General features: G+C 51.3%; 1 protein-coding gene across 1 annotated transcript in view; it reads right to left on the bottom strand.

Moving 5' to 3' along the window:
* Positions 1-1635: 1635 nt before the first annotated feature.
* The window catches only part of me1 (malic enzyme 1, NADP(+)-dependent, cytosolic), a 36276-nt gene continuing 19737 nt past the window's right edge, over positions 1636-18174 (bottom strand). Inside the window, exons 4-14 of the mRNA XM_067238464.1 lie at positions 11987-12062; positions 11428-11589; positions 7771-7874; positions 5130-5239; positions 4940-5037; positions 4694-4807; positions 4208-4313; positions 3729-3871; positions 3373-3546; positions 2212-2310; positions 1636-2092 (exon numbers count right to left, since the gene is read on the bottom strand). Of these exons, the coding sequence (XP_067094565.1) occupies positions 1925-2092; positions 2212-2310; positions 3373-3546; positions 3729-3871; positions 4208-4313; positions 4694-4807; positions 4940-5037; positions 5130-5239; positions 7771-7874; positions 11428-11589; positions 11987-12062 (1354 nt within the window). The 3' untranslated portion in view covers positions 1636-1924. The remainder of the gene's footprint in view (positions 2093-2211; positions 2311-3372; positions 3547-3728; positions 3872-4207; positions 4314-4693; positions 4808-4939; positions 5038-5129; positions 5240-7770; positions 7875-11427; positions 11590-11986; positions 12063-18174) is intronic.

The following is an 18174-nucleotide window of genomic DNA, read 5'->3' on the forward strand; positions in this document are numbered from 1 at the left end:
ATGTATTTTCTTTGAACTTCGTAAGCTAGGCTATACCCTATAAATAAATAGGTCTACAATATTTTGAAGAAACTCTAGGAACTAGCTACATCTTGTTTGTGACACAGCAGCTGGCTCCCAGTGACCAACAGGCATCACCAGAGGTCATAAACAATGTATTCGAACAGTGAAAAGCAGAGATAACATCCAGTCTGTGTAAACATGGCTTGTCGTAAACATCTCCCTGTGTCCCCTTGACGAGATCAATAAGCACCACTATTAGCCTATATTCTGCTCTACACAGACATCTCAATTCAGGTGCATCTCTGACCGTGTCTCCAAGTAAACATCACAGTGTTACGCTACAAACTGTGTTGACTGCTAAACGTCAGTGGGGATTCACTCGCTCTCCATCCGTTGTGGGAATATCTCCCGATGCGAGGCATGATTTGATTACAGAATACTTCTCTTTCCTCAGGCCAGATGGACCCTAAGCACCTCCACATGCCTTATCTGTCATCGTATCTTATTGAACAGATTAAATATGAATGACCGTGATGAAGTATAGCAACCATGTATGTGATGGGCATGCATGTGGAAGGAAATACAGAAAACGTGGCAAGAGGTATCAGGAGGGTGGAGGGAGAGAGGGAAGGGGAGTTCGAGGGTGCAGAGAGGCTAACTCTTCCTGGGTTCCCCACAGAGAGCCAGGAGCCTGCCGGGCCGATAAAGAGATGCAAACAGGGGGTTGACTGGAGTCCTTCAAAAGGCTGGAGTAAAGGAGGTGAGGGAGGTGATGGGACAGAAGGATGGATCTTCATGACAAACAGATGAAAGGGAACAGAGAGGCTCACATCACACGGACCAACGCTATCACAAATGAACCAGATAAGCAATGCCTCAGATCTCAGCAGTCTTCCGGACCCAGTCTTGGGCAGAGTGTGGGTAGTGAGACACCATGTGTGTTTTTAAGGTCATGCCTTTAATGTCAAAACAGTGTTCTGTTTACTGATGCTGATGTTGGGGGTCAGATGGCTGAGCGGTTAGGGAGTCAGGCTATTAATCAGAAAGTTGTTGGTTCGATTCCCAGCCGTGCAAAATGACGTTGTGTCCTTGGGCAAGGCACTTCACCCTACTTGCCTCGGGGGGAATGTCCCTGTACTTCTGTAAGTCGCTCTGGATAAGAGCGTCTGTTAAAATGACTAAATGTAAAAAAGTAAATGATGCCCTGTAGAGGCATAGCCAGGGTGCAAAGTGTTGCTTTTATTGATTTAAACACAGTCGTGGTCTGTTCATCTACATCTCAATCCATATAGGTGACGAAAAAGACTACTAGTCAGTGATCTGGTACATAGCTTCATCCCCAGGTACAGACGTGTATCCGTCTTTAGCTAATGCCAACCCTGTTAAGCTCGAGTGGGGAGGGGCTGCGTCATGTGACATCAAACACCGCCACTCTAACCACAATCCCAGCATGCCATGCCCTCCCACTGGCCCTTCCTGGTTGGTTGGTTCTGTCAAAACACTGTCTGTTGTCTTTGAAGATTACATTCCTGGCCAGGTCTGACCTGAGAGATCACTGGGCAGGCTATATGGGCACACACGATAGCACAGGAAACCCCATGGTGAAACAAATGCACTAACGTCAGACATGACTTTACTTCACTTGAAAGCCTTTATTTTGACCATGTTGGTACTCTTGGTGTGTAGCTAGAACATTCATACTTTTTTTTTTTTACAACAACATTGCCTTCCTGTGTTTGAACTTTCAAAGCCGTCTTTCAGCATCTGTCTGTGTCAGTGGTTGTCACCGTGTCACCGTCTGTCTGTGTCACTGTCTGTCTGTCTGTGTCTGTGTCACCGTCTATAATTTGTCCCCGTCTATAATTTGTCCCCCTGTGCCCGTCCTCCTCTCCCCAGTTCCCTCCATTCTCTGCCCTCCGCGTCACAGTTTGCAGGACTGGACGGTCATGGAGTCTTCGGGCCAGCGGTAGGCGTCCACGGCAAACTCGTCATAGTCCGTGCTGTAGACCAGCGAGCGCACGAATGCCAACTTGTCCTTGGGCTCCGGATGCAGGGACGCCATGTTGTGCTCATAGGCATACTCCACAATCTATCACAGACACACACACACACACACACGGTTTAGTCACTGTCACAAGATGCATGTGCAACAAATCCTTTTTGGATGCTTAGTTCCAGTTAAATGAGACGTGAATGAATGGACTGCACCTTGACAGCCAGCTTCAGGGAGACGTCTCGGATGGTGTTTAGAGGAGGGTACAGTCTACCTTCTGCCAGGTCCTGCTCTGTGACAAGCTCTGCGATGGTCTGTTAGACACGCGCAAAGGCTTCGGTTGGTTTTCACAAAGCAAATTAAATCAACATTTCCCCTGCCAAATCGCAAAATCAAACATACCCCATTCTCATGCTCTAAGATTGTGTGTGTGCGTGTGTGTGTGTACATGTATATGAGAGCTTGAGTTGCGTACTGTATCTCCTACACTTTTAATAACCAGCATCACATGATCAGTGGTATGTTCTACTGCTCAACAGCCAGCTTCTCCAACAGATCCAGCAGACCTCCAGCCCTCTTGAACAGATCTAATCCGTATAGGTATGGGAGGCTATAAATGGACTTGCAGAAAGGTACTCTGACCTAGGAGCAACAGCATCAATAACCAGCCGGGATAAGCTGTGTCAATAAAGGCCTCTGTCTTGCTTAGATACACGTGTTTGTTTGCTGGTGTGGGTTTGCGTGTGTGCACACAACCATGGACAGTGTGTGGACCGGCTCATGTGTCATCTATAGAGACAGCTCTGGTAGAGATGGGTGGGGTTTGCACACTTCTGCGTGACTTGTTTTCCTTCGCACGCGCACACACGCGCACACTCACACACACACACACACCATGTCACACACAGCTAACACATGATCACTGGGATTAAAGGTTTATTACACAGTCCTGAACTAAGAGGGTCAGGGGGGGAGGGGAGTAAAGGCATTCAAGAAGGGAAGAGAGAGGGAAGGAGGAATGCTCAAGGGAACATTATGAAAAAGGATGAACAAGGAAATGAGAAAATAAGGAGGTGAATCTAGATGGAGGGATTGGGAAAGGGATTGGGGTAGAAGGATGGCTGAATTGGTGAAGGTATTGGGGTGTAAGGTTGGAGGGATTGAAAAACGTATAGAGGTAAAATGATGAAGGGATTGAGAAAGCTACAGGGCTAAAAGGATTGAGAAAGGTATTGGGGTCGAAAGATGGAGGGCTTGAGTCAGCGTAGGAGAGGAAACATAAGTGAAGATGGGACAAAGATGGAAGGGAGGTGAATAGATTAATCATGTGTGTATTTATGTGTGTGTGTGTGTGTGTGTGAGAGAGAGAGATTTACCTCTGCAGTGGTGAGGAAGATCTCGTCTGTTATGGTTCTTATGGCGCAGGCTGTGACCCCCAGACCGACTCCAGGGAACACATAGGAGTTGTTGCCCTGGCCGGGGTAGAACTTCCTCCCATCAGGCAATGTCACAGGGTCAAACGGACTCCCGCTGGCAAAAATGCCCCGCCCCTGAAACAACGGTCACACAACGTCAGCACGGCATGGCTGGGATACAGTAGCTGCTAAGCTACCTGAGAACCTCAGTAATGGTGTAGCCTAGCCAGCTAAGCTAAAAGAGAGCCTCAATAATGCTAAGCTAACACAATATCTCTGTGGTGGGGTAGCCAAGCCCGCTGAGGGGAACACATTACCTCTGTGAGAGTGTAGCACTGTTCAGCAGTGCACTCTGCCTTGCTGGTGGGATTGCTGAGAGCGAAGATGATTGGGCGTTCGTTAAAGGAGGCCATGTCCTTGATGATCTGCTCTGTGAAGGCTCCAGCGATGGCCGCCACACCTGAGAGAGCAACACAATCGTCAGCCTCCACCTCCAACAGCTGTGTGACCTTACTGAGGTGTGATATGCATTTGTGTACATCCTGTAAATGTCTACATTTACATTTAGTCATTTAGCAGACGCTCTTATCCAGAGCGACTTACAGTAAGTACAGGGACATTCTCCCCGAGGCAAGTAGGGTGAAGTGCCTTGCCCAAGGACACAACGTCATTTGGTGCGGCCGGGAATCGAACCAACAACCTTCTGATTAATAGCCCGACTCCTTAACCGCTCAGCCATCTGACCCCACTAGACTAGTCTAGACTAGTTGCTTCTAATAAGTTGGAACCCAGAGACCTATGATGGCTGTAGGCTTGAGTTCCTTCACCACGTCTTCCAATCTCCTCATCTCTTTGTGCTCATGGGCAAACTTCTCCTTCTCATGGGTCAAGTGGTCCCTGCCCTGGAAAGAGACAGAGGGAGAGAATAAGGGAGAACAAGAAATACAATACGGGCACAGGGCTCTCACTTTCATTGTTTGTTTACAGGTACTGAGCATAGTGATGTGTATCTCCCTCTGCAGGCAGCCAAGAGTGTGTGAGTTTTGAAGGGACAATCGATTAAAATCTTTGCTTGAAATACAGAAACTGCGGTTAGTACGTTTGTTGAACGTATCTTTAAATGTGATCTAATCGAAGCTACAACCGCTACTGACTCAAGAATACAGTCCTGCTGACTGTGGGGCTCGGCCATAGGTGCGAGGCCCTCATTGAAGCTCTGAAAGTCTAAAGAGAACTAGACTCACTAGCAAAGGCCCATGGCTCTGAGGTCGCGGGGCGTTACCTTGACGATGAGGCCCTTGGAATCAACCATCCAGATCTTCTTCAGGCACTTCTCCATCGGAAGGCCCTCCTTCTCCATCGACATGGCGATGAGGTCAGCTATCCCCATTGCAGCCTGTTTAAAAAAAAAAGAGAGGAAGGAGAGACCAGTAGAGAGGTTATGCCTTTGGTTATAGGGCCGGTTTGTGTGCTTTGTGCATCCAGAACAAGCTACACAAAATAGTGGGTAGAAGTCAGCAGCACGCACCTCCCCCGCCCCCTGGAACACAATGGTATGGTCTGACATCTTGCTCTTGGTGATGCGGAGGGCAGCGAGGAGACCAGCCACCGCCACGGCAGCCGTACCTGGAGGGGGGAAGGGGAACCACAGGGTTGGACGAGGGACGAAGCGACGGGTGCGAAAGCGGGGCGTGTGGGATATGAAAGCGATGAGATACCCTGGATGTCGTCGTTGAAGGTGCAGTACTCGTTGCGATACTTGGTCAGCAGGCGGAAGGCGTTGGTGTTAGCAAAGTCCTCAAACTGGATGAGGCAGTCCATCCCATACCTAAGGACAGAGCAGGTCGTAGGTATGGTAACTAGATATGGTAGCTATACAGTATGACATGTCAGATGGCCAGAGACAGACAAGCTCAATGAACCAACCCACCACAGCAAATTTCTTGTTTGTGTAACTCACTTGACAATAAAGCTGATTCTGAAAGCCCAGCTGTAGCAGTACTAGGGGTGTGTGTGTCGCTGTGTCCCCTAGAGGGCAGTGTTTCACTGTGATCAGTAGCACAGGTCTCGATGTGGAGAGTGGATGAGAGGAATGAGATGCGGAGGAAAAGGTTCTTTTTCCTCCCTCCCATTGCTTTGCCCCCTTTTCCCCACTTCCCCTCCCTCCCTCCCTCCCTCCCTCCCTCCCTCCCTCCCTCCCTCCCTCCCTCCCTCCCTCCCTCCCTCCCTCCCTCCCTCCCTCCCTCCCTCCCTCCCTCCCTCCCTCCCTCCCTCCCTCCCTCCCCATCTCTCTCTCTCCATCTCTCTCTCTCCATCTCTCTCTCCATCTCTCTCACCATCTCTCTCACCATCTCTCTCTCCATCTCTCTCTCCATCTCTCTGTGTAGAGCCCCACCTAGTATGGCATATGGAAACGTTTGCTCTCGAGTATTTTAACAGCTTATTGTACAAATCACTAAAGCTGTTTCCCAGTTGGACGGCGGCTCCAAAACTTCTTTCGTCGCCGGGGGAACATGAAAAGAGTGGGAGGAAAGGACGGATGTACGAATATTGGGTTGACAGACACTCAGTTAATTTGTCCGTGTCTGCGCTGAGAGACCAACATCTATCTATCTATCTATCTTTCAAACTGCATCTCCTCACCCTCTCCATCCTAACTCCCCCCCATCTTTTCCCTCCTCCACTGTACACTCAGAGAAGGGGAGCAACTGAAAATCTCTCCATCCAACACTAGCATGAGAAGTCCAGAGAAAGGGGAGAAGAACGGGTGTCGGGTTGTGAAGAGGGGAGAGGAGACCAAGAGAGAGGAGGAGAGGAGGCGAGGAGCGGAGGAGAGGAGACCAAGAGAGAGGAGGAGGAGAGGAGACCAAGAGAGAGGAGGAGAGGAGGCGAGGAGCGGAGGAGAGGAGACCAAGAGAGAGGAAGAGGAGGAGACCAAGAGAGAGGAGAGGAGGCGAGGAGACCAAGAGAGAGGAGGAGGAGAGGAGACCAAGAGAGAGGAGGAGAGGAGACCAAGAGAGAGGAGGAGGAGAGAAGACCAAGAGAGAGGAGGAGGAGAGAAGACCAAGAGAGAGGAGGAGGAGAGAAGACCAAGAGAGGAGGAGGAGGAGGCGAGGAGACCAAGAGAGAGGAGGAGGAGAGGAGACCAAGAGAGAGGAGGAGGAGAGAAGACCAAGAGAGAGGAGGAGGAGAGAAGACCAAGAGAGGAGGAGGAGGAGGCGAGGAGACCAAGAGAGAGGAGGAGGAGAGGAGACCAAGAGAGAGGAGGAGGAGAGGAGACCAAGAGAGAGGAGGAGAGGAGACCAAGAGAGAGGAGGAGGAAAGGAGACAAGGCTTTCCTTCAACCGGGAGTAGGAGTCCGTGGCAGACTGTTAAACCCATCTGTGGGACGTCGCCTGGTCTAACACACTGCTCCTTTGTTCCTCTCAGCCACCATTGTGCTGCTGCAGGCACGAGGAGACACCATCTCACCAGAGGTCACCCGCCTCGGGCAGTCTCTCCATGCTCTTCTCTATCCCAGGAGGAGAAGCCTCTCCACTATCCCCCGCTCCTCTAAGTGACGTCCCGCTGTCCGCTTCTGTGGCGGTTGGTCACTGACATCAGAAATGTTCCGTTACCCAGCATGCACCACACTCCGCCAGCGGCCTCTGCCCAGAAGGTCACGCACGAGGGCGTCCTCTCCAAACACAGCTGGCTAAGAGCAGGGGAACGTGCACACACACACACACGTGTACTGTGTAGTTCTCACACACACACCCACCCACACACACACTCCTCAGGTCAGTCACCGCTCCGTGGTGGTTTGCATATCCTTCTGTGTATTCTCCCCCACGCAGTTCCTAATCACGACCCTCGCCCCCTCCCCCTTCCCCAGCATCTCTTAGTCACCGCAGGCCCCCTCTGCATTAATAAAAAAAACGAAACGGAAACACAGTCCGCATTCTGTCTGCACATTCCCCCGCACACAAGGACGATTGCGCCCTCTGGGTTTCAGCAGAAGGCATTCTGGGAGATGTTAACTTGACCTGACTAGTTAAGAGTTAAGAGTTAGGCCCAGATTTGTGCCTGACTGTGTGGAGGAAAACGCTTGCTCAGTTCCCTTAGAAAAGAGATGATTAAAAGATCTAGGACTGTAATCACTCATTCATTCTCCAACCCCATAATCATCCCTTTTCCACTGCTCCGTCATTTTCGGAGAAAAACCCTGTAGTTCCTGTAGCTCCAGGAGTTGTTACTCTGGTATTAGGAAGCCACACTGGGGTCTTGCTTCGGGGCTCTTCTCAGTGACCAACATCATAATTGTTTGTGTGTGTGTGTGTGTGTGTGTGTGTGTGTGTGTTTAGAGACAGCAGTTCCTACCGGTCTGTGACTGCCTTCATGAACTCATCCAGCAGCTCATCGTAGGCCGCACCCCTCACCCTCTTCTGCCTCAGGCCGATGTACAGAGGGTCCTTGAGCAGTTCCTGAGAGAGAGAGAGAGAGAGAGAGAGAGAGAGAGAGAGAGAGACAGAGAGAAACAGAGAGAAAGATGGATGGGGGAGTTGGACTAAAATAACACTCGAAAGTGTTAAGAGTGTTTATGTGTGTACACAGTAGGTACTACTTTTTCATGTTGTTGTTCTAGGATCCTCCACCCCCCGTCTCCCCTCCCTCTGTCAACACTCTGCCCCTCATCTCAAGCTGTGGTTACTTACGGCTTTAATAATGCCCGTCTCAACTTCTACCACAACTCCCGCTGCTGTGACACGGCGTTAAACGCAGACTGCACACAAAACACTCCTCCCCTCCCCTTCCCCCCCCCCCCCCACACACACAGGCCCGGCACTGTAATGGGAGGCAGGTGTGACCAGGAGGCCCAGAGCAGATGATCCCGTCTGCTGTGATGGAAGCTGCAGATATGTCACTGTCAACCCTGTAACCCTAACCCCTCCGACCGCTCCTTGTATGTTAGAGACCTTCAGTAACAGTCCCTAGAAACCTGAGCTCATCCACAAGAGCCTTTTGAGTGGTTTTCCAACCACGCAGACTCCTAGCAGACTCCTGCTGGTCAACTCAGGTTTCAAATGCCACTGGCTGGACCTGATCAGGTGATACTCAGAGGCAGAGAGAGGGAGATCGAAAGAGAGGGAAAGAGAGAGTATAAGGGTGGGAGAGGTGGCTCCTGGTTGGCCTCCCTTTTAGATGGCGCCCTCCTCCACCTCTCTCCACCTATCATCTTACAGGTCCAGACTAACGCCTGGAGACAGTTCTGCCTGGAGAGTCTAAGTGGCTCTGTAGTGCGTGAGTAGGTAGGCTGGGACGGGCCTGTGTTCTGTCAGCACTTGGCCTGTGGTGCGTGCGGCTGTGCTTCCCTGACTCTCCTCTCTCAGTCAGGTGCCCAGCACATGAAGAGAAGCTGAAGGTGACCTTTGACCCCTGCACCCCCGACGATGGGGAGATGAGAGGGACGTGGAGGAGAGGGCAGAACAGGGATCATGAGCACAGGTCACTGGCCAAGTGTGTGTGTGTGTGGGGTGGGGGTAATCCATCATATGAACACTTTGATGGGGTCTCTTCAGTCTCTCAGTCACACACTCAATCTCAAAGCTCGGAGCGTCTGCACTGACTCAGGGCCCTGTCCTGTCTGTGTATACAGAGACCTTTATGAGGGAACTCTCCTACTTTGGCCATAGAGAGCCCCTCCAACACTCAGACAAACGGCACATTGTCTACGGTGACATCATCGGCTTTTAGTCCTGCATGTGTGTGTGCCTGTGTGTGTGTGTGTGTATGTGTGTCACTAAGCTAACTCCAGGTGAGATCAAAACACACGAGAAAGAGATAACATCCAGAGTTCTGCCAGGACGGTCTCTGTCAACACGGAGTGTGTGTGTGTGTGTGCGCGCGCGTGAGTGAGTTAGGAGATTCAGAGTGAGATGTGCAGGTACCACAGCTCTGTGGGATTAGTTCTGGTTTCCTAATCCACATCCATAATCCAGAGGAGATTATTACAGATCACTACTACTGCTCATCTGACCCTTCAACTTCACAAGAGACAAACCCCTCTAAGCAAGGAAATAAATGACAGTGGGTATAAGGGGGAGGGGTGAACTTGGAGGGGCTTGCAGGGTTGGAGCAGAAAGAGGAGGAGGTCTCCATGGTGCCGACCCCAGAGTCAGTGTGACCCAGAGCAGAGTCTCCAGGCTGGTCCCAAGGACACAACTAATCCCATAATAACCCTCATTTCAGCTATTAGTTACTGCTGGCTAGAGACCCCAATCCTCCCTCTGTCTCCACCAACTCTGACACCCTGCCTTTCTCCCTCCCTCCCTCCCTCCCCAACACACACACACATCCCTCCTCCAGCCTTGATTCATCCGGTTACATCTTATTGGTTCTGTCAACTCTTCAGAATAACCCACACATGGAAAACTCTGCTGCAGCCAAGCCTTTAGTCTGCATAATCAAACCATGCCACTGTGTTTGTTTGACGACTGTAGGCATTCTGAAGGTGATGACTGATTTGTATTTGTCCGAAGATTATGTCGGGGGAGCTAAGGGGATTTTTAAGGTGAATGTGCTTCACTTGTTGTAAACACTTGTCATTCCTGAGTGTTTGTGTGTGTGTGTGTGTGTAATCTCTTCTCTCCAAGCTCCTGCTGCTTCACATCTGCTATTAGTTTACAGGTTTGGAAAACAACAGGGCTGCACTTCCCCAGACAGGGAGAGAGAAACTCAACACACCTCTGAGTCTGCCAAGGCTCAGGTCCGGCACCACAACAGCACAGCACAATCATAATGACTCCCCAGGTCAATAGGTAAGAAAGAGCTTGGTTTCACACACCACACACACCACACACACCACACACACCACACACACCACACACACCAATTTCCCCTCTTGGCAGAAGGTAGAGAGTGTAGGTTGAGGACACAGACATAGAGCAGCAGATCTAACTGTGCCAGAGGCAGCTTGTTAAAACTGGGTTCAAATGTTCTAGTGCCAGTTAACGACCAGAACCAGGACACCCTGAAGCTGTCTTGATCCTCTCTGGACCTGGAGCCTCTTTACACCATCCCTTTGTGGCTCACAAGTCAGAACCTGGACTCAAACTGGTAACCAGGACCAGAAGCACAAGTTTTGGCAATGACAAATGTTGTGTTTTGCAAATTTAGCTGGAACATTTTTCACATGACGTTTATAGAATACTGGAATACAAAAAGGCACATTTAATATTTTTGAAAGCTTTTTTTGGGGCGAAGATTTACAATATGCAAAAAGTCCCCTCTTTTACGGCAGTCAATCTGCTCTTAAAATCCAATCAGAATGATGAGAGTGATTTCACCTGGTTAGAACTAGTTCACACTTTCCCCTGTGTGGATGATAAGACTTCCTGAAATTATGTTAGCAGTCATTTTATGCCAAGGCCCAGAAAGCTTTGCAAACACAAAATGTATGTTGCTCCCAATACCTTTGGCCACGGCTGCACAAGCATACATTGTCGATGACACAGTGTAGATGTGTACACACACTAAACGTCTACTTATAGATGACCCAGAGTGTGTGTATATACAGATGTGTACACAGCCAGACTATTCTTAGGCTGTGTCTGTTTAGGACTGTGAACACACACACACACACACGTGACACCCTGGGGGGGGGGGAGCGACCAGACACCAACGGAGCAACGCCGGCGGGCAGTGCCCGCCGGCTGGCAGCTGGCGAGGTGCTTTCCCAGCTGGCAGGGCGGAGGCAGCTGACCTCACCCGACCATAACGCCTACCTGGAGGTAGAGTGTGTGAGAACCTCTGGGAGTCTGGCTCAGTGTTGTGTGTGTGTGTGTGTGTGTGTGTGTGTGTGTGTGTGTGTGTGTGTGTGTGGGGGGGGGGGGGGGGGGGTATGGGCTGGCAGGGTGGGTGGGAACGTTGGCACGTTTAAAACTTGGTGATGGAGTCTGTTCCAGCTGGCATTTCCCAGCTCTCATATCACCTGTGTGTGTTAGTGTGTGATTCTGTGTGTTAGTGTGTGTGTGTTACCTGGTTGTCTGTGCCCACGTCCAGCATGACGGGCAGACACTGCTGGGGTGGCATGCCACCGCAGGCAGTGTAGAGGGCCAGCTTGCCCACAGGGATGCCCATGCCATAGCAGCCCAGGTCCCCCAGACCCAGGATACGCTCCCCGTCCGTCACACACACCGCCTGGAACACACACACACACACGTCAGGTTAATAAACAAAACAAACACATCGGGAGCTGTGGAGCTAGAGATTGCGTAACAGCCTGGCCACTGGGGGCCAGCCTGGCATCCTGATTGGCCAACACAGTCCACTCTCCCACGGCCCTTTTAACGAGCGTGTACCACAACACTCTGTCCCCGCCCCGGGACATGACGTCATTGGCTTAACGAGCCTATTAATACTCCTCTGTTGTCACTGGGGAACTTTTGTATTATGGGATATATGACATAAAACGTGCCAAAGCACATTAGGCTCATCTGTGTGTGTGTGTGTGTGTTGGCTCTGCTCTGGAACAAGACAAGGGGAGAGCAGAGGGGAGGGGGGAGAGACAGTGCCATCTGGTGGAGGGAGTACATACCCGTATGTCTAGCTCGGGCCAGCTCTGCAGCATGGTGGAGATGTGATGGCGGTCATGGATGGTGATGAAGAGACCCCTGGAGCAGACAGAGCGAGAGAGAGACAGAGACAGAGAGAGAGAGGTGGTCAGATGGACAGACAGGCAGAGAGAGAAGGAGACAGTTGATACAGTTTTGTTAGAGAGTTGGTTTGATATAGAGATGGTCAGATAGAAAGAGAGACTGTTAAGAGAGACAATCTGAAAAACTGGGAGACAGACACACAAAGCTCTGCTCCCTCCATACACAGTAAAAAAGACAGTGTTTTCCTTGCTAAATCCTGAATTTACCATCAGACTGGTACCTGAGTAGGCCCAGGGAGACCTCTAGACTTCACAGGCTGTTTGATGCCTGGATCTTTGTTTCAATCAACATTCTCCTATCCCAGAATGCACAGCGTATCTGGACCTAGGAAACTCCCTATGGGGTTTGGACTAGACCCCTCCGCACACTATCCCTCCCTCCGGCCCCTGGCAGATGTGCCAGGGGCCCCAGGAGTGAACCCACAATGGATGGACAGTCTCCAGGCCTTTCAGGCCCATGGTGTGCGGGTTCCTGGGGAAGGAGAGGAAAGGGGTCCTTGGAGAGGAGAAGGATGGCGGAGAGGGGGGAGCAGAGGAGGGGAGGTGCGGGGGGTGTCAACCCATCTGGTCCTGAAGGGGAGAGCCCAGCTCCATGTGTGTGTCAGAGAGACAATAAAAACAGGACTATTTGTAGAGTCAGCTAATAAAGTCATGATGAGCGGTGACAGGTCGGACCCTCCTCCACTCCTCCCTGCACACCCCCCCCCCCCCCCCCCCCCCCCCCCCCCGTCCGGCAGGGATGCCAGAGCAGAACACAGACTGCCGCGTAAAAGTGTCGTATACACTGTCCTCTCTGATAGCTGTGAGGTCCAAGAAGTCTCCGGTGTCGGATGAGCACGTTCCGACTCACGTTGCCAACAGGACCAACATTCACCAGCTCAGGTTCCTCAGCACCGCCTGACCCTTGGAGCCCGCTAAGCAGCGGTGACCCCATGCAGAGCTGACGTTTCCCCGAGGAGAAACCCCATGGTTAAGCCACGGTAGTTTCCATAGCATGGCAATGTGTGTGTGTCCGTCCGCTGACTAAAGAGTAGCCAGGTCCACGTGTCTCCAGTGAAGAGACACCAACCTTGGGCCACATGGTGGCCCGCGTCAGGGGCCCCTGGGCCCCCTCAGAGCAGGTCAACACGCCCCGGGGCTCCACAGCCAGCTTCTGCAGGCCTGCCGTCACTGGAACATTGACATAGTCTGTGTGGCATTTGCACAGCTGTTTGGATCCATGTATGAGAAATGGGATGACCTGCAGCATGTGCACGTCTAGAGACAGGCAGAGGAAGAGCATCGGGACATAGAGGCATGTCCTATCGTGATGGCTGCCGTGAGGGGATTTGACCACTGACCCCAGCGGGCTGAAGTTGAGCAAAGAAAGCAGGCGGCGTCCCTCAGAGAGATGAGAGACATGACAGACAGACAGACACAGAGAGAGAGAGACACAGAGAGAGAGAGAGAGAGAGAGAGAGAGAGAGAGAGAGAGAGACAGAGAGAGAGAGAGAGAGAGGAGGAAGTGGGAAGGGGAGGGAGAAATAAAAGGGAGATGGGCTTCTGCCAGGTTCTGATGATCAGACATCTGCACTCCTGGCGCTGACTCACAGCCCACTAGAAGCCCTTGGAGCAGGGGAAGGCCAGAGGCAGAGCAGCCAAACGCCCCTCAGGGAGGTGGTACGGTCCTGAGGAAGTCGGAGCTGCTCCTTCCCCTGACCTGGAACAGCAGCCAGCCACCGGGGAGAGCTTAGCTCCAGCCAGCTCACTGACCCACAGCCTTAACAACACACTCTGCCCAGGAGAAACACAGTCGCTCAGCCAGAACACATCCGGTTGCTGGATGCCACACGACCCTCACCAAGGCTCCGGGGCTGTTACATAAGCTGCTGACGACAGGGCTGTCACCCTGCCACACCTGGCCTGCAGCCTGGGGAGGTCAAAGGTTTTAAGATACAAGTCAAACCAAACAAGCTTGCGTGTGGAACATTCTGGAATGTCCCCCAGAGGAAGGAGTGCGAGGTGATTCTACAAGGCAGGAAGCAGGTAGTCAGACACACACATAGGGGTGACATCAAGCCTCACACACACACATTGGGTCCTGCTTCTGGTATTGATTGTAGAAAGGGAAATGTGAGATTTTCCAAGCCCAGGGAGGGTTTCCCCTCTCTGGGACAGTTCGTCTCCACTCTCCACATCTGGAGTGGAGGGTTAACAGTTGGAGCAGTCAGTCAACTACTGCTGTCATGGCTGACTCCTACCTGCTCGGGTTCGAGACATTACTTTCTCATTACCTTCGTCGGCTCAGTCACTGCTGCAGTCATGCAACCGGGGGGGCTTACATAACACACACACACACACACCCACTCACTCACACACCCACATACACACCCACATACACACACACACACACACTAGTGTGGTAGTAACCCTACACTGGGAAGCTGTCAAGAGATAAGAGAGACATCCATACTGTCCACAATGACGTAATATAAGCTTGCTACATGTGCAGAACTGGGCCGCAAGTTCACTCACATCAATGTGTGTGTGTGTGTGTGTAGGTGTGGGTGTGTGTTTATACAGTATGTGCCGATGCCAATGATTCAGTGGAAAAACAAGAGACTTTGCACTCCAATATTACTGCTACAGAGAGAGACATACAAGACAGACATGCAGGACCCCAGTAAGCTGTATTACACAATGTCAAACCCAGACTCCCTCTACCCTTGGTCAACTTTGTGATTAAGCACAGTTGTTGATTTAGTGGAACCCGGCTGAATAAATCATGAATAAATTAGACAGTAGCCTGGTTCCAACATGAACATATCCATTAAACAGGGGCCTGGTTCCAACATGAACATAAGTGTCCTTCAAATGGAGGCCTGGTTCCAACATGAACAAAGTCATTCAAAGAGTGGCTTAGTTCCAACATGAACTTAGATGCCTTCGAGTGGGCCTTGTACAGCGCCTGTACAGCTAACTGCAGAATCCGAACTTGACATGAACATAAACAAGATGAGACGTCTCTGGTTCTCATCAGACATGTCTGGAGTGATCTAAACCACAGATGACAATCCTGGAAGAGTCACTGGCCTCCAGAGTACTGAATGTGTCATTCCAATAAGTTTCAGGGTGTTTACGGGGGCCTTCTCCACAGAAGACAACAATCGAGATGGAAGGAAGGAAACAGAAGAACACACAGAGAAACAGGAAGAAAGTAATCGAGTATGTGACAGGACGGATCCAAACCCAGTCTGCTCCAGACCTTCTGACCCGGCCCAGGCTGGGACCAGACCCTCAGAGCTCCATCTGCCAGCCACGGGGGGCCAGAGTCTCCCCGGGGGGCCTGGCTGTGGTTCCTGGACGGCTTCGGGTTTGTGTTGAATATCAATCAGCCGTTTGCTTCGACCAATAGAGTGGAAAGAGAGCAGCGTGGGGTCGAGCGGGGCTAAGGCACACGCTGACCAGCCTGAAAGACTTACAGTCTGCCTGACATCCTGCACGCCTGCCTGAGTAGTCACGATAATCAGACAGAGAGACAGACAGAGAGAGACAGACAGACGAGAGAGAGAGAAAGAGAGAGTCAGAGAGAGAGAGAGAAAGAGGGAGAGAGAGAGAGTCAGAGAAAGAGGGAGAGAGAGTCATGCGTACTGCTGGATGTGGTATCTGACCGCGCGCTGCAGAAAAAAGGACTGACGGGACAATATTTGTGCCATGAGGTCGCTGGTTTCAGCTCTCTGCCTCTTCCCTCTCGGAGTGGTATTTCATGAGCTAAGAGCTAGAGAGAGGGACAGGAGGTTCAACCATCTGGAGAAGTCAGCTCGCGCTGTCCTCTCAGCGCTAAGCAGCCAGAGCTAATGCTAAGTCAGACCTGCCAGACCAGCACGGCTGTGCAGTGGATCAACTGGGCTGGAGGAGGGAGGAGAGGGGCAGAGGGATGGAGGGAGAGCCAGAGGAAGGCAGGACATTGGCACTGCCCAGCCAAGGCACTGCCAGGCCGGTTGTGACGCACATATGCCTGTTTAAAAATAAGTTATAACAACGGAACAGAGCAACATCAAAAGAGTCTAAATCTGCAGCACAGCCCTGAGGGAAGGAGAAGGGGATGGAGACAGAGAGGAGCTGGATGAACGTGAGCTCCTGTCTCTCTCTCAGTCTGCCGAGGCAGTGCACCCCCACTACGGTATATACACCCTCCCCCACACACACACACCCACCCACTCACCCACACTGTGCATAGTCCTAGCGTCAGACAGGATTCCATTGCATGAGAAGGATTCCCAGTGGGCCTTCCCATAAAACCTACCAAGAGAGACGATTCCAATTCAAGACCTCGGAAAATTACAACCCATAATAACCCCACACCCCTGGAAGGGAAGAGGCAAGGAGAGCAAAGGAGCGGAGGAGAGGAGAGCTGAGCTGAGGAGGTGAGTTGGCAAGGAGACCGCACGCCTAGTTTGACGTGACAATCATCACCTCGGCCGACAAGAGCCCCAGACAAAAAAAAAAACGCGTGTTCCGAGTGTCAAGAGTGATTCATGCATGCAAACAAACATACGGAGGGGCGAGAGGGAGAGCAGGTCCTGTGATCTACAGCCAACTGCCATACCGTAGGAACCAGTGAGTCAGCCAGACGGCAACGGCCAGCTGGATATCCGGACTGCGAGGCGGTTCAGGTTGTCCAGTTTCTCAGACACAAAAGAGGGAGACGAAAATGGGAAGGGATGCGAGACGGAGGAGTAAGGTGGTGATGGAGATTGGCAACGGAGAAAAGCCAGGTCGGAGAGAGAGAGACAAGCAGAGAGAGAGAGAGAGAGACAAGCAGAGAGAGAGAGAGAGAGAGAGAGACAAGCAGAGAGAGAGAGAGAGAGAGAGAGAGAGAGAGAGAGAGAGACAAGCAGAGAGAGAGAGAGACAAGCAGAGAGAGAGAGAGAGAGAGAGAGAGAGAGAGAGAGAGAGACAAGCAGAGAGAGAGAGAGACAAGCAGAGAGAGAGAGAGAGAGAGAGAGAGAGAGAGAGAGAGAGAGAGAGAGAGAGAGAGAGAGAGAGAGAGAGAGAGAGAGAGAGAGAGAGAGAGAGAGAGAGAGAGAGAGAGAGAGAGAGAGAGAGAGAGAGAGAGAGAGAGAGAGAGAGAGAGAGAGAGAGAGAGGAGAGAGAGAGAGAGAGAGAGAGATTGTGATTTCTGAGGCGCTCTGATCTCTCGGACGCCTCTGCAGACAGATCTGGATCAGGTTTAGAGCAGAGCGGATTCCTGAGAGTGTCCACTGAGAGACAGCCGGGACAAAAGCTCACCGTTTATTTTTCATACAGAGAATGAGACAGTTTGACCATAAGACACCCCAGAGATGGAGACAAACATCTTTTATGACTTCACACCCAAACACATCTCCTGTACATAGCAGGCTATGCCTCTCCAAGACACAGACACTACAGCTTAGCAGGAGAGTCTGGGTTTCAGGCCCAGGCAATCACTCAGAGCTCCAGTAGGGTCACATGGGGTCAGAGATCAGGGTCAAAGGTAAAGGGGCTCTCTAAAAGGGGGTGGGGCCACCAACACGTCTAAGCTAAATCACGGTCATGAAGTTGTCGAGGCAACTATGGCAGCCAATTGAAACACTCCTGTCTGAGGTGTTGATGGAGCAATGACATGAAACAGCCATAAAAACTTTAGTATGGGATGCTTCAGCCGTGACACGACACATCCATGTCCGTGACACAGTTAACGTAATGGAGTAACGCAAGCCTGAAATAGTTGGAACTGGTGCTGTACCATACAACAGCACTCCCTAACCTACTAACTACTCCTCACTTCTACCAACATCTACCAACTCATCTTTACTCCTTGTCTTGTGTGTTCTTATCTCCTGACTTGACATTTAGGGACTCTGGTGGCTCACCAGATAGGAGCATGCAAACACTCAGCTAAGGCCTTAGTGTTGGGGCCCGGGTTCAATTGCAGTGCAGGCTATTTCCTGCATGTCTCCCCCCTCTCTCTTTCTCCCTCTCTCTCTCTCCCTCTCTCTCCCTCTCTCCTCCTCTCTTTCCTGTCACCATTTCACTGTCCCAATCAAAGAGAAGACATAAAGGCC

This window comes from Osmerus mordax, chromosome 6 (assembly GCF_038355195.1).
Source record: "Osmerus mordax isolate fOsmMor3 chromosome 6, fOsmMor3.pri, whole genome shotgun sequence".
NCBI classification, from domain to species: domain Eukaryota; kingdom Metazoa; phylum Chordata; class Actinopteri; order Osmeriformes; family Osmeridae; genus Osmerus; species Osmerus mordax.